General features: G+C 37.0%; 1 protein-coding gene across 2 annotated transcripts in view; it reads right to left on the bottom strand.

The window, feature by feature from the left end:
• The window catches only part of SDCCAG8 (SHH signaling and ciliogenesis regulator SDCCAG8), a 115,587-nt gene that overhangs the window by 86,356 nt on the left and 12,715 nt on the right, over positions 1–16,516 (bottom strand). For both annotated transcript variants that reach the window (XM_069852415.1, XM_069852414.1), the window contains exons 4-11: positions 15,444–15,557; positions 14,913–15,038; positions 14,469–14,612; positions 13,060–13,124; positions 10,728–10,916; positions 8,548–8,686; positions 5,996–6,148; positions 690–824 (exon numbers count right to left, since the gene is read on the bottom strand). In XM_069852415.1, the coding sequence (XP_069708516.1) occupies positions 690–824; positions 5,996–6,148; positions 8,548–8,686; positions 10,728–10,916; positions 13,060–13,124; positions 14,469–14,612; positions 14,913–15,038; positions 15,444–15,557 (1,065 nt within the window). The remainder of the gene's footprint in view (positions 1–689; positions 825–5,995; positions 6,149–8,547; positions 8,687–10,727; positions 10,917–13,059; positions 13,125–14,468; positions 14,613–14,912; positions 15,039–15,443; positions 15,558–16,516) is intronic.

Here is a 16,516-nt window from a genome sequence, read left to right as displayed (position 1 = left end):
CCCTCATCTTCATGAAGTTATTGCTATAAAAAGTGAATGTCAAAACTAAGCTAATAAAAATAATCACTTTAACAACGTGTCATCCCCCAGCATAAGTTTTCTATGGCCTTAGTTTTTCCTTTTTCTATTGACCCACATCAAAGCTTTAATAGGTTGAGAAACACATGTGAAATAAAGCACCCAGAAACAATATACATATATAGACAGGTGTTAAGCTATAGTTCTTAACTGGAGTAAAGGTCTTTTCATAAAATGGATACTGTCAATATTAAAGAATGACGCAGGACACCACGTACAAATTCTACAGGAAAGTCTTTGAAAAACAGTGATTTAATACAGCTGCCTTTACTTTAGCACTGCATATCCCAGAGGTAGCAATTATAAGATAGAGTTGAATAATATGTTGTCTTGCTTACACCAAAAGCAAAATTTAATGAAACACTGGATTGCAGTATTAAATAGCGATTTGCATAGTCTGCAAGGTAGAAAGGTTAGCTTCTGCATTACGAGGTGATCTGGCAGACTGAAAAAGTTATCCTTTTACTCATAAAACTACGCCTCTGGGATAGACATACAAAGTTGATACTTATTTCATGTTCTTTGCCAATACAGAGGAAAATGCAGAAAGAAAAAATTCTCATCTTTCACATCACAATGATAAAGTAAACCAAGCTCATTAATATGCCTACCTTATTCATCTCCATTTCATGAGATCCAAGCTGATGTTGTGATTCTTCTAATTTGTTAGCTAGAGAGTTCTTTTCCCTTGTAATTCTCTCTACCTGAGCCTCCAACATGGCCACATTCTCAGACATGGCCGTCACCTGCAAAAATCCCAAGAAAACTAATGGTGCAATTTGACCAACTACAAATCTGAGTCTTGTAGGGCTTCCTCCTTGAAAGCAACTGTAAGTAGCCAAGATACATAGCATTAAAAATAAAATAAAAAAATACATACAATAAAAATACATAATAAATATGAATTAAAATATAATAGAATATGGATAAATTATTTTAATAATAGATTATTTTGAATTAATTTATCATACAGTAGTTTATTTGGAACTTTTTACGACCCGTCCTTGCCTCCAGGACTTGGTAGTATTTTAGAAAAAGTGTCAGAAGAAGCTGGTTGCATTAGTCTTGCAGCTGTAAGAGTACAACTTAACACCTTATCCATCCTTACGTATGTTGATTTAAACCAAATCATGTTCTCCCAAATAAAGAAAATGGTCATTGCAACCACAGTTCTCAAAATTAATTTTCAAGTTCAGAAGACATTTGAGCACTATAGATCAAAGCATGTTTTACAAAAATCATACAGAAATACTATGTTAAAAATTCTAAAGTAATTGAGATCAAATTTTGATGAAATTGTAACAAAATGTAACAATAAAACAGAGGCAGTGATCCTTCAGCTATTTAACCCTGAAGCTTACTAATATAAGTGGAAATAATGGTGTCTGACAGTTCTAGGTTACCTTACAGGAACTCAAACCTAAAGGACTAAATATTCATAACTTCTTTTCACTCATACGTTCACCTAGTTTGTGTATCATGCCAATTGCCCCTTCAAACAAATCATTTCATAAAATAAATGATAAAATATTCACACGGACATTGACTTGATACGCAGTTTACCATTTCTACTATTTAATAATCCTGAAACATAAAAGTAGCTAACCATATGTAAGTATAAATTATGCATACAGATCATAATTTTCTACAAACATATATTTAATTACCAAGCACCGCATCATCATACCATCACTGTATGTTGTTCAACACATATGATTTAAAAAAAGGACTACAACTTCTCCAAGTGAAATCAATTGCAGCAAAACTAATATCAGTGGGCAATGAAATATAAAGTAACACAGCAATACAGAGTGAATTGTTCTACCAAAAATGGTATGACATGCTTGTATTTTTTACTTTAAAAAGTAAAATTAAAAGAGGGCCTAAAATCCTTATGTATTGTACTCACATTATTCTAGCATCAAGAAGTCTAAAACCAGGTTATCAAGGCTCTGTTGTAATGGTCACAGTAAAAAAGATGAGATAGATTCTATCTCAGAGCTTATAAACATCAGTGAAAGTGAGAGAAGAGTTCCTAATACATTTCTCCAAGTGGCCAAATGAAGCCTATGATAAGACCATTTTGAAAAATACCATAATAGAACGCAATTCATGATATTGTAACGTTAATATATATGTATATGTAAGCAGCAAAGAACCCTAAATTTGACATGTGCTTACTTCTGAATGCTTGACTTGGCAATCTAAGTAGTATTACTTAACCCTTTCCTATTTTGACAAAGTGCATTAGAAAACAGTATGCAAACTAAATTCAGTGCATAATATCAACAACTTAGTATCTACCTGGTAACACAGCATTAAACCCAATTATTCAGACTCAAATCCTACCACTGGTTTAAAGCGATGGTGGAAGTTATTTACTGAGCTTTTGTAAAGCCTGACTTTGCTTTTTTCTGTCTTAAACATTTTGTCTGAAGGCTGCCCATTTGTGTGCTTGTTTTGTGGCACCAGCAACGAATAGCGGAGGTGGCACAGCAGCAGACCTCCCCAAGGATGGAGCTTGGGATTTGCCTGAGGGCCTCATTACGGGAGCAGGTCCAATGGAAGGGAGGTGCAGCTCTGCTCTTCCTTGCCTGGCTGAGTTCAAGGTCCAGAGCTGACTGCTACAGGGGGAGGTGATACAGCAGCGGGTGCTGGGTGGTGAAGGATACTCTTAAGGACAGTTTTGTGACTTCTGCCCCTAGGATCCAAAATTCCATCGTTTGGAGAAAGCAGACTACTATGAGGCTTTATATGTGCCTCAAGTATTGAAGTATTTGGGTATTGAAGGAGCTGGCGGATGTGCTGGCCAAACCCCTTTCCATCATCTTCCAACAGTCCTGGAAGACTGGGGAAGTTCCGCTGGACTGGAGGCTGGCTGATGTTGTGCCCATCTACAAAAAGGGTCGCAGGGAGGAGGAACTACAGGCCAGTCAGTCTGACCTCAGTGCCAGGGAAAGTCATGGAGCAGGTGATCTTGAGTGCTATCATGAAGCACATGCAAGAGAACCGGGTGATCAGGCCCAGTCAACACGGGTTCACAAAAGGCAGGTCTTGCCAGACTGACCTGATCGCCTTCTATGACAAAGTGACTCAGCTACTGGACGAGGGAAAGGCTGTGGATGTGGTCTTCCTGGACTTCAGTAAAGCCTTTGACACAGTTTCTCACAGCATTCTGCTTCAGAAACTGTCAGCCTCTGGCCTGGACAGGCGCACACTCTCCTGGGTGGAAAACTGGTTGGATGGCCGGGCCCAGAGAGTGGTGGTAAATGGCGTTAAATCCAGCTGGAGGCCAGTGACAAGTGGGGATCCCCAGGGCTCAGTGCTGGGTCCAGCCCTGTTCAATGTCTTTATCAATGACCTGAATGAGGGGATCAAATGCACCCTAAGTAAGTTTGCGGAAGACACAAAACTGGGTGGAAGTGTCGATCCGCTGGAGGGTCGGGAGGCTCTGCAAAGGGATCTGAACAGGCTGGACCACTGGGCTGAGTCCAGTGGCATGAGGTTTAACAAGGCCAAATGCCGGGTCCTGCACTTGGGGCACAACCCTATGCAGTGTTACAGACTAGGGGAAGTCTGGCTAGAAAGCTGCCTGGAGGAGAGGGACCTGGGGGTGTTGGTTGACAGCGACTGAACATGAGCCAGCGGTGTGCCCAGGTGGCCAACAGGGCCAATGACATCTTGTATCAGAAACGGCATGACCAGCAGGTCAGGGAGGTTATTTTTCCTCTGTACTCAGCACTGCTGAGACCGCTCCTCGAATACTGTGTTCAGTTCTGGGCCCCTCACCACAAGAAGGATGTTGAGGCTCTGGAGCGAGTCCAGAGAAGAGCAACGAAGCTGGTGAGGGGCTTGGAGAACAAGTCTTATGAGGAGTGGCTGAGGGAGCTGGGATTGTTTAGCCTGGAGAAGAGGAGGCTGAGGGGAGACCTTATTGCTCTCTATAAATACCTGAAAGGAGGTTGTGGAGAGGAGGGAGCTGGCCTCTTCTCCCAAGTGACAGGGGACAGGACAAGAGGGAATGGCCTCAAGCTCCACCAGGGGAGGTTTAGGCCAGACATTAGGAAAAAAAATTTCACAGAAAGGGTCATTGGGCACTGGAACAGGCTGCCCAGGGATGTGGTTGAGTCACCTTCCCTGGAGGTGTTTAAGGCACGGGTGGATGAGGTGCTGAGGGGCATGGTTTAGTGATTGATAGGAATGGTTGGACTCGATGATCTGGTGGGTCTCTTCCAACCTGGTTATTCTATGATTCCATGATTCTAAGTTTCCTAATACTGTGGTTTTAAGCCCCCTAAATTTATCTGAGCTAGTGGAATTCTGGTTACAAAACTGAACCTTAAAAGTTTTGGGAAAACAAGTGACACCCCTCTGAGTGCTCCAAAATTATTATTGCTTGTGGGTTATGCATTAAGATTGGAGTTGTTTATTTACCATTGCTAGTTATTTAAAGGATAGAAAACCAAGGTTAAGAACTGTAGTTTCAACCCTATTTATTAAAATGCTATTTTTTGGTTGTTAGATTTATACTCGTACTGGTTCACTCAGCTATTATTATATTAATCCTGACCTTGGATAATCATACATGCCATCCTGGTTGTCTTTTCCTCCTTATCTTTCTTCCTCTATCCGGTATATCCTGATCATGAGCTACTCTTGTCTTTCAGCTGGACAAGTCGAAAGAGGCCTGGGCATGAGCTGACAGCTTGTGGATCTGGGAAATACCCTCTGTCTTTCAACTGCAAAACTTGATAGCTCGTGGATCCAGGACGTGACTACCCCTCCCTTCTCTCTTCCTCAGCATTATTCTCCTTATCCTCTCTCCTTCTTACAAGTGTCACCACTATAGACAGCATGGACCTGAGTTTTGGATTTGAGTTCTGTGAGAAATGTTTAAGTCATGGGGTGGAATATAAAGCCTGACTTTGCTTCTTTCTTTGCCTTAAACATTTTGTCTGAAGGCTGCCCATTCATGTGTTTGTTTTGTGGTACCAGCAGTGAATAGTGGAGGTGGTGAAGAAGCAGACCTCCCCAAGGATGGAGCTTGGGATATCACCCAAGGGTCTCATCTGTGGTGCTGGGTTCAGTGGAGGGGAGGTGCAGGAGTAAGCACCAATCTCCCTTATCTGGCTGAGCTCAAGGTCCGGAGCTGGCTGCTACAGGGGGAGGTGATGCAGTGGTGGGCACTGCCCCTCCCCCCTGTCCTCCTCCAGCTGCCGGACTGCCTGGGCTGCACCCTCCTGAAAGACACATGGCAAGACCACCTCAACACATGCTGATGGGAGTTGGACAGGCCTTACAAAAGAACTCACAAAGAACCACGTGGGGCTCTCACTCCTGCACTCTCTCTCGACCATCACTTTCATTGGACCAGCCTGGAACATGCAGTCTAGAAGAAGCGGCTGCCAAGACGTGTTCCTGAGGAACTGCTGCTGCCCATCGATGCAGTGATTTCTTTCCCTCTCTCTCTCTCACTTTCTCTCCATCTCTCTCCCCTTACCTCACGGTGCATGTGTCAGATGAGATCAGATCAGAGTGACCTTGGCTGCATTCAGGGATCAGATTGTGATCTGAACAGGTTGGGATTTGTTTCTGTAACTTTAGGAACTCACACCCCCATGTCTCAGCTGTGCACTCGAGTATTTTGGTCTGCTTATGTTTGCTGGATCCAAAATACATATTGCTTTTGATTTTTGCCATGGGAGTGACCTTGTTGGCCTCTAGATTGCCGCACAGATAAACGAACCACCCTTGATGCCCCCCACAAGTCACGCCTGGACGTGAGCATGTGCCTTGCGGGTCCAGGGCGGGACAGCTCTCAAATCCAAAACTGAACTAAATGAAAAACAAGTGAAGGAATTTTAAAGAGAACAATACACTTATTGTAATATACAAACAGAAAAGGAACACCTCATACCATTGCTACCAAGTCCTCCCTTTCCTTCTTTATTTCTTCCCGCAGTGCTTCTTTTTCATCAGTCCTCTTATTTAGCTGGACGGATAACTCCCTTTCAAGACGATTCTTCTGCCGTTCCATCTCATTTTTCAGCTGCTCGCACTGGATTAGAGCCTAGAAAAAAGTATTTTTTTAAGGGGAAGAAATCTAAAATTTTAAGCAGATATAGTATTTATCAAATGTCTTCAGATAAGCAAATTTGCTAATAGAAAGAATGGGTTTTATTTTTTTACAGAGCTATTATGATGTTTATACATACAATATTGTGTAAACATTTAAAGTAGACTAACAAATTGAAAGCAGATATACATGTTTGTATGAATACTCGTGCTTTATAGTAATTAATAAATCTATTAGATTTTAAAAGCCATGGCAAAGACAGAAGCATTTTTCAGAGTTTATTTTCCCAATAGGTATAAGTTCTTCTAAAACTAAGATGATTATTTCCCTTGCATTTAAAATTCAATGTACATCATTAGAACAATTAGAAAACAAACATGAAACATTAGAACAATCAGAAAATAAACAAGTAATATATGCACTTCTACCTGAAGTGAATTACTACATGCAGAAGGCTAAGAAGAAACATGGAAGATTTAACTGAAGATAAAAAGAAAGAATTCTTTTTTAGTTTCAGAATTGTCAAATAAAGAAGATTACATCTACTGAAAACTCTGAAGTGTCCTGCTTAATTTGAAGTGCTAAAACATGGGTTATAGATGTTTTTCTATCAAAAAAGGAGAAACATGAGTTTATACACAAGAAACATAGTGGACAGGTTCTTCTAAAAAAGCAAGGAAAAAAACCCTATCAATTTTATGGTCATGGACCCCTGCCAAAGGGATAGGCAGTTTAAATCAGAAATACACTACTCTATTAAGTAAACTGAAGTATTCAAAGCACCCTAAAGGTAGCTTTACCTCATACGTAAACTGCAATTACAACACATTTGGCTTCCAAAGACTAATTCCTTATGTGGACCATTCTGTCGGATTCCATGATAATCACAAAAGAAAACAGTACTTCACCTTAAGAGTAGAACAGGACCAGAAAAATAAAGGATGGTTTCTACTTACACAGAGTAATACTTGTACATGTAAAAATGCTAAGTTGATGCAGCTTAAGTAACAGATTTCTCCCTGTTCCTTCATATTACAACAAATTTTAAGCATGGTAGAAACAGGCTAATATTGAATCTTGTACAAAAACTCATAGCACTTCACATTTCATTGCTGCAGTGAGGAGCGTGGCCAGTAGAGATCCTGCAGAACTGCTTTATATGGCAGAAATAGTATAGGTATGAAGACCCATTTTATTAAAGTTGCTACTAATTTGTCTTATAAGTTTTACTCTTACACCACATTTCTAACATGAGCTACACTGAATAAGAATTTATAGGGTTTTCCTTTTTAAATATTGAAATAAAGGTTTCTAACATGAAATGAAAAAAGAGGAAGATCAGATAACCGCCCTTTATGGCATGTAGTAGAAGCAGTATTTTGTGCAGTTTTAACTAGCAGTAAGTCACATTTCTATCAAACAACTGTAGACTCCACACCCAAAAAAGTGAACCAGTAAGCAATCTAAAAATTTAACTCAAGGACAGGATGCGACAGGTGAACAGTGGACTCTGAAGGATTCTTTGTTCAGTAAGAAACAAGGAGCTGTAAAATTGAACTTCAGAGTACCACTATAACAAGTACATAGGATTTCCAATTCTCCATTATTTTTTTTCTCCACTGTTTATAGTGAAGGACCCTGCACACACACACACAATCTCTCTTACAACATTAGATGAATAATATCAGACTGATCAACAGAACAAATTCATCAGTCTTGTCCACTATTAAAAAAAGTGGCACCTCATTTAAAAAAAACAAAACCCTGTCTCAATTCCACAGTAATTCACTAATAATACAGTAGATGTCACTAAATATCAAGGAAATAATTGAGGTCAATATTGATTGGTTGTATATTATAACTAGTGCTAACACAAGTATTAGATCAAAACTAGTTTTATCATTATTATCACACAGCATCAAAAGGTAGCATCAGACAAGACTTCTCATCTTCAAAAAACTCTGTTAGTTAATCAGTTCTTGCACTACACTTAGATAAGGCAGAAATAATATTTCTTTGTAAAAATTTTAAGCGTTCTTCATAGAGTAGATCAGAAATACAATATGAGAATTATCCTCCTACGTGTCATAAATGCCTTCTAATGTTAACCATCCTACCATTCAATCTCTATCACCTACCTGTGTACTGTATCAGAATTTAAGTGACAGTCTAAAAATGCAACACAACCTACAGGATTGATAAGAATTTAAGAACTAAAATACAGAATTCATGTTACTGGTCAGAAACAGTCACAGTGCAATACTTTTAAACCTACTACATCAAATCAGCATGTGATAAAGACTTTATGCGTGTATTCTCTCATTAGCATGAAAACTAATTAACTTTTGCAGTGCATCTGAATACTGAAAAGCCTTTGTTTCTTGATGAATTACCTTTGTTTTTTCTAAATTGGCCTCTTCTGCCATTTGCACAGCTTGTTTAACTTGCTCACAGGCATTAGATTCTCTTTGTTGCATCTCTTTCATGTTTCGTCTCAGTGAAACAAGTGCATCCATCAAGTCATCTCTTTCTCTGCATGTAAAGAAAAATCAGAGATTTTGGTATCTTTTCTCAAGAGAAAAACAAACAAACAAACAAACAACAGGTATATTGAATAAAAAATGTTAACAGATAAAAGACAAAGCTGGTAAGTGAAGTAAGACTAAAACCAGCATGGGTTAAAAGACAGATATTAAAAATATTTCAAAATACCACTTGCTTGCTGACTAGTCCTTCACTCAGAAGGACAGACCATTAGTGAAACTGCCAGCAACGACAGCAGAGGTTAAGTCATAAATAGGCTGAAGGTGAGCATCATTTTGTTGGCATTACAAAACTGGGATCCATGCCAAAAAAAACCCAAACCAAATCAGGCAAGTTTCTGTAAAAGAGGTTGAAGTGATATGAAATTATACTGTTATTAAATGCAAAATACAAGGAAAAAAGTAAGAGGAAGAGTTAGGTTTAACAAGTAATTCAGACCACTAAATATATTAAATGAAAATCAATAGCCCTTTGCTGCAAACTTGAACTAACCTGAAGAATAATAGTTCCGGATTCTACATACCAACAGAACTTTTATTAACTAAGAAACTGAGAACTATGTCAAAAAGATATGTTGAAGCCTTTTAAACTAAGAGCATAACTGTGCTTTAGGTGCAACTAGAAATTCTAGCTGAAAACTGTTCTGTTTGTGTTTTAGATTTCCCTCCTTGCCCCCCACTGTAGAATGGTAACAGTTGTATTTGCCAGAGAACCAAGAGTCATATTTTGAAATCCAATTTCAACAAGATTTGGACAGTAGCAAACCCCTGCTGAAATATCTTTGCCTTTAATAAACTGCATCACAGGAAGATGTAGGTTTCAGATTTTATTAAATCTCAAGCTCAAATAATGGTTTAAGAAAGATAAATAGGTCAGGTCAAATCTTTTATTTCAAACTGCACGATAATACAAGATGACAAGAATGTACTCATTTATAGTTGATATTTTCCAGTATCTGTGACAATTATTTTCTTAAGGAAGTATATTTTGAAACGTGACTTTTCGGCAACAGAGAGCTTACCCAGAAAATTCTTGGACTCAATAATAGAAAAATACATAAATCTTGGCAACAGCCATCTAATGAATACAGATAAGGTCCATTTGACAGACTATATGTACTATGTCCCCTCAAGTTTTCTTGCTTCTAAATGAGCCACTGCCTCATCTCCAGCAAGCTCATTCTAAAACTTCAGAAATCCTCAGCAGCTTCAGTTATATGACAATAAATAGATGTCAGTGTAAAAAACTCAGAGAAGGCTACAGCATCCTATCATTATAACTAGCAAGTAGAAAGGGAGAGATTTTTGAAGATGAGCAAGTAGCAGAATTTCTTGAGAATAAAATATTTTAATGCTGTTGGGATTTCTGAATGATATGTATTATGTCCAGCCTCTATAGCTGTTTTTAAAAATAATTTAAATAAAAGTTACAATTAAAAAAAAGGCTGCAGAAAACAATTTCATTTTTTGATCCAAAGGAACTTCTTCCCTTGACTTGTTGTAGTTCGGGAGGAGCAATGCATTCCATCCCAATCACCTGATCTACTAAGCAAATTTGATGAGAAAAATAAAGGATTACACTGCTGATGTAGCCTGAAAGTTCCCCAACTGTAAAGAGAAAAACTTCAGCTACAAAGAAGATAAGGAACTTTTGCAGGAAATAATCAATCAAAACATATGGACTTCCATAATATTTGTTCTGACAGAGTGAAGAGTTTGTTTGTACAAAAAGTGCAGGAAACAAACTACCAACAGTCTGATTATCTGGACAGCCCAAGGTATCACAATTACAAGATGACAACTAACATTTTTTCCCAGTTGAAATAAGTAGCAAGTCTACCACGGATTTCAAAGTGGTTAGCACCTACATTCATATTCTGCCACCGATTTTAGCATTATAACTTCAGCTTGGGACTCCACTGTTCTGTAAGTGCATGTCTCAATGAATGCAACACAACATATCGAGCCATACATGGTTTAAAGTAAGCAACTATACTTTTAATGAGAAAGTAAATACCCACTAAACCTACTTTGTTACCCTTTCAATGGTCTGCACATGAATATTAGAATGAGTCTGTGCAAGAACTGCCTCGTGTTGTGCACATTTCAGACACAGACCACCAACATGAATGGAATTTGTGGCTGAAACAAGTGACTTCTGGTGTTTTAATCTTCCTTCCAAATCTTTGCATGTCTTCTGAGATTCTGAAAGGTCTTTTCTAGAAAGAAGAAATAAAAAAAAATATTCTATAAGTTATAGTTAGATGCAACATATATTTACAGGTGCAACCGAAAAATAAGTGTAAGAATTTCTGTAATGAACATTACTTTACACAATTCAGCAGTCTAAAGAAGACGTTAACAGACAAATAATAGCCTAATTGCCTGACAAAAATATTAATGAACAAAATTATATTAATTTGTTCCTTCCCTCTGTAGTATCAGAAAGTAGTGAAATTACACAGAAAATTATTAGATAAAACCTATAGGTTCACATATTGTCTGAACAGAGTAAAGGATTAACTGGCAAGAAACACTATCAGCTGTCTAAATATTTCAATGCCCTATGTAACTCTTTCTTCTCGTTACTGTGAATAATATTGTTAACTTCTGCTTCTTCTCCACTGTCAAACTAACTGTAAAGTTGCAATATAAAGTAAAAGTCCCCTATGCTCTCTAGACAATCCCAGACATATTCAACACATTTGTGTGTATCTCTAGATCACAGAGAACTTGAGGTCAACCACATCTCAAGAAAAACAGGGTAAGTTTTCTACTTGACTCCAAAATTTTTACCAGGTGCTCTGAAGAATTTTCTCCAGAATTGCTAAGCATGTGTCAGGCTGGGGAGAGCGCAAACAGTAGGAATGTTGACATCAGGAAGTTCCAGACAAATGCACACTATGCACATACAGATCAATTTGACAAATTTTGCAATGAATCCAAAGCTTTTGGTCTGTTATGCAGGCCATCTGGGCAGCATACACATAGTAAGTCTGACACATTCTGGTTGCATTGGATTTACAGAGCAAATGATACACACACTGCATGCATGCTTATTTCCATCTGGGAAATCTTCTGTGCGCTTTTTCCAATTTTAGTAGTTGGTCTATTAAATATAATGCTGCATAACCTGAACAGAATTTACTCTGCAAACACCCTTAGACAGTCATGGTACAACAGACCTATTGTTGGGGAATCTTTGACAGAAACCAGGGAGTCGTACTTAAATTCATGCTTAACATAAAAAAACACCCAAGGATAGTCCCACTGAAAGTGATACAAATTCTCACTTTAATTAAAATTTAGCAAATGCTCAAGTGCTTTGCAGAACTTGCAGTTTGAAAGATCATGCCCCTTAGGCGAAATTGAGAGGTTGAATAACGTACTTGTGGAAACGTTCAGACTATTTTAGCCTCCAGTATTTATTTCTGAGTATATACATAACACTTAAAGCTGGGAGGGCAGGGCAGAGAGGGGAAGGAGGGCAGAACTGCATTACGTAGCTGAAAGGTACTCCTTTACTTTCACTAGCATAATTAGCTCTACACGTTTAAGATTTCACCCCTCCAGAGGGCATATTTCAACTTGTCTCCCTACCAGTAACTATTTTTACATGCGTACACACACAACAGTCCAGAATTTCGAGACACATAAAACCCCAGTTTATTTAGGGGAACAATATAACTGAAGAGATTCAGCAGCAGTATCATGAATGCATCTTTACAGGGGAAGGCTTACTCCAGAACATTAAATCCTAAAGTGGCTGAGACTATGTCTTTTTTCCATAGTTTGCTATCTATTCAAACCTTTAATATTTTGAAGAGTACTAGAGAACTTATTTTCAAATATTTTTGTGTTTAAAGATATGCAGGTTACATGACTGGAAACCCTGCCTGCGTGCTTCAAAACTATGTTTTCTTCCTCCTAAACTAGTTGTAAACTTCATGTAACCTAAGCTATCTTGATGCTTAAGATTTTTAAAACTTGTGATATAAAATATTAGTAGGAAGCACCTAATTATGGGAAAGGCTTACACAAGTTAAAATTCTCACCTTTCTTTTTTTATTTGATTGGTCTAACTTTAACAGACATGATCTTTCTATAAAGGAAAATGGTAAAAAGAATAAGAGTTTAATTGAATATTGCAAATATTGCTATATAATACCAGTATATTAAACTTCACTAAATTTATATTTGAAAAACCTGCATGTAAAACCAGCTTTCAGAGATATTGCCAAAAAACATGACATTTAGACATTCATGCATCCTCTTACTTAAATTCAAATTAAGAGTGGTTCATGTTGCTATGAAGTGATAATTTATTAACAATAATCTTCATTAAAAAAAAAATCACTTTACCTTAGAGACTGTACTTGAGCATCAAGAACATTGACTTTTTCTTGATAAAGAAGTTTTAGTTTCTCCTTTAGAAAAAGAGGGGAGAATAAAAAAGTCTTTTGCTTTCTTTGTTTTACAAATAAATCTAGCTATTAGCCACACTCATTCTTTTCCCCTGAAGATATAAATTTGCTGAAACATTATTATCACGAGAAATCAAAATATTTCACACCTGTGAAATCAACAAATTGAATAACCCTCCCATTCTCTTATTTCCATACACCTTGCCATATACTCATATGGTAAATTGCTCCAGCTTCAACTACAGCCATCTACAATGATTTACACAAGTTGATGTCTTGACTTTGCTCTTGCTCTCTCACAAGTAATCAGAAATAAAAGAGAAATTTGGAGGAACTTCAAGTATACAGGCCACTTATTTACAATACAGTGAGTTTTTCTCATTACTTGGTGAAGAAGCAGATATACAAATCAACCACATCAATGTTCTATACTATGGTCATGATGAACCAGGTAAAATCACAGAAATTTAGCTCGCTATGTTACTTAGGAAAAAAGCCACAATCAATGTGATTCTCCTGCTTTAAATATTACAGATGAAGAAAAAGTACAATGCTTTCAAACAACTGCAGGTGTTAGGAATCACTGAAGAGGTTTTCAGCTTTAAATGAGGCAGAAAAATAAAAGAAATGCATTTTACTAGGAAAAAAAATGCACGTAATATTTTTTAAGAATTAAAGTACCTTTTAAATTCCATAGTGCAAATATGCACATGGATAAAAGACATCAAAATATTCAGATAAGCACGTTTTCCCCAGAAGATAGCAATGCTACCCCTACTTGTTTAAATTAAAAAAAAAAATAAAAAAAATAATAATATCTTCCCAAACTAAAATGACAAGATCGAGACCACATCATCTTTGAATGACTTGGACTCCTCTGTACCTCTAAAAGCACAAAATGTGTCCTTCAACTTAGGGAAAACAGACTGAACAAATCAACTTTTATACCTTACTGAGCCTGCACTGCTTCAGGAGCAGACTCATTGCAAAAGACCTTGCCTGGAGGGCTGCCTAAATTATGTCAGCTAGTTCCCACCTGCTTGGGACTTGTGTTAGTGCTAGGAATCTCCAAAGCACAGTAGATCCATTGCTGACAGAACATTCTTAAGCAAAGACTTATCTCTGAGAAGTCAATATCTGCAGATACAACATGCCATCTGTGTCTTAACTGGATAATAATATTAACAAGGACATAATGAGAAGATGAAGTTTAAGAGAATAAAATTTGAGCTCAGATTAAGGTTCAGTCAACCAGAACTACTTCTGTATGTCTGCTAAAAAATTAATCATCACAACTGCAGCAAAAACAAAGTATTGAAAGATTTCTGCAAGAAAGCTAATACTAACCAGTTCTTCATGCCATTTTTCTATTTCTCCAACAGCTGCTGTAACAACAGCCTGCTGATCTTTGTTACGTGCTGGTGAGGAGGTGACAGGCTGATGCATGATATAGTCATTATCACCTACAGGCCACGAGTTCTGAGTATTTGCCTAAAATAAAAATATTAATGCTGCAGTTATAATTTTGTAGGCTGTTTTTTTAAACAAATATAAATTATCTAAGTATTGAATCTCACAATTTTCATTAGAGCAGAATATAAGAACCAATAAAAAAGTTACTTAGGTTGGCAACCTACGATAATGATGGTATCCACAAAAATCCACGTTTACAAACTCTCATTAAATTTTGACTAAAATTCAGTTGGTGGATAACAATTTATATAGCCTTCCTTAAAAAGTATCAGGTCTCTGAACACCAATTAAAACAACAACAGAAAACTAAAAACTTACTGAGGCATCTAGAAGAGTTTGTTCTCTCAACGTATGTTCCGCAGTTAAAAATTTCAGTTTCTGATGGAGTTCCTCATTTTCAAGTACAATGACTTGTACTCGATCTTTCATGCCAGACAATTCCTCCTATAGGATACAGGAACTGTATGTAAAAGGCTCCTTGAGAAGGCTATCCATACCTAAATGCATTTTGAGACCAAAAATCTAGATTAACAATCTCAACTATTTTAACCCTTTTAGGGAGAACAGGAATACTCAAAAGACTGATTTGTTATATGGAAATTCATGGTACAAAAATACTTCTTAAAAAATGTTGCTTATCTATATTATATTTGCAATATGAACTAAAAATGTCTTTGAAGACCCTTAAACACTACACAAGCACCGAGATGAATGGTAAACCTCGGTATCCACGCAATTGCTTTTGGCTCAGATTTGGTCAATATCAAGATTTAGTGTAAGCTCTTTCTAAAGCAGCTCTTCCTATATAGGGGACCAGGGTTTTAGTAGGTGAAATACGTTGTCTAATACCTTGCAAAACTTCACTTCTGCTTCTAAGTGGTTAATATACTGTGACTGATCATTGATTATAGGAACAAGATCAGAAAGGGCTGGTACATCTCCAGTTGCAGCTTCTGAGGATTTCTGAAGGAAGTAAAGAATAACGTGTTATTTTGCAGTTTTCTATTTATTGCAATAGGATGTTACTTGCACACAGAGTACTACATACAATTAATAAAAAATACAATACACCATGTACTCCTTAGAATACAGTACAGATTAGGAACAAAAAATATGTTACAAAAGAACCCTTAAAATCCTAAATGAAACTGTTTCCTGAAAATTTCAGCCTCTCTTTAATCCTATTAACTAATAGCACTTGTCAGTCTAATAAAAAGGACTCATTTAGAGTTTATATAACAAATATTTTAATAGTATAATAATTAATTTGCTTCTAACAAAGTACAACACACTTTAAAACAATTTTAATGGAGTAACAGTAAGTATAATTACATTAATCTGCAATTAAACTGCCTTTGAATAACAACAAATCATTTAATGTAGTCTCTACTAACAAATTTAAACAAAAATCAACTATTATGAGATCCTCACTTATCCTGTTTATGTATTTCACTATTGGTTTACTACCTTAGTTTGACATTCCACTATTGCAAATTTCACGTACTGAAAGAAGTAAGTAGAGTGTAATGCTAGTTGACAGAGATGGACTATTTTAATTCCTGAGGCTAAAAATAAAAAAAAGTATATCAACGCAAGCCACAATGCTTTGATTTAGGGTTTTTTATTTTTTGAACAATTAAGATAGTCAAACTGTGCCATGCTTTCAAGGAAAACACATATCCTCTTATACAAGAGATGCCTACATTTTTTCACCAATTAACTGAACAGTTTTACCCATAATAGGGTAAATTTCCCCTCTTCACATTCTTTTCTGGTATGGATACAAAATTCATACAAAGCTGTTAATTGGGTCCTCTCAGAGGCTGCATTTCTTGTGCTCGTTCACTATTCTGGATTAAAACAAGTATCTTCAAGCCAGTGCCTAGATAGTTTTGAAATTGACGCAATTCTAACATCTGTGA

The sequence above is a fragment of the Phaenicophaeus curvirostris genome, chromosome 2 (assembly GCF_032191515.1).
Source record: "Phaenicophaeus curvirostris isolate KB17595 chromosome 2, BPBGC_Pcur_1.0, whole genome shotgun sequence".
NCBI lineage: Eukaryota > Metazoa > Chordata > Aves > Cuculiformes > Cuculidae > Phaenicophaeus > Phaenicophaeus curvirostris.
Note: the sequence above shows the minus strand (reverse complement) of the source record. Positions and strands in the feature narration are given on the sequence as shown.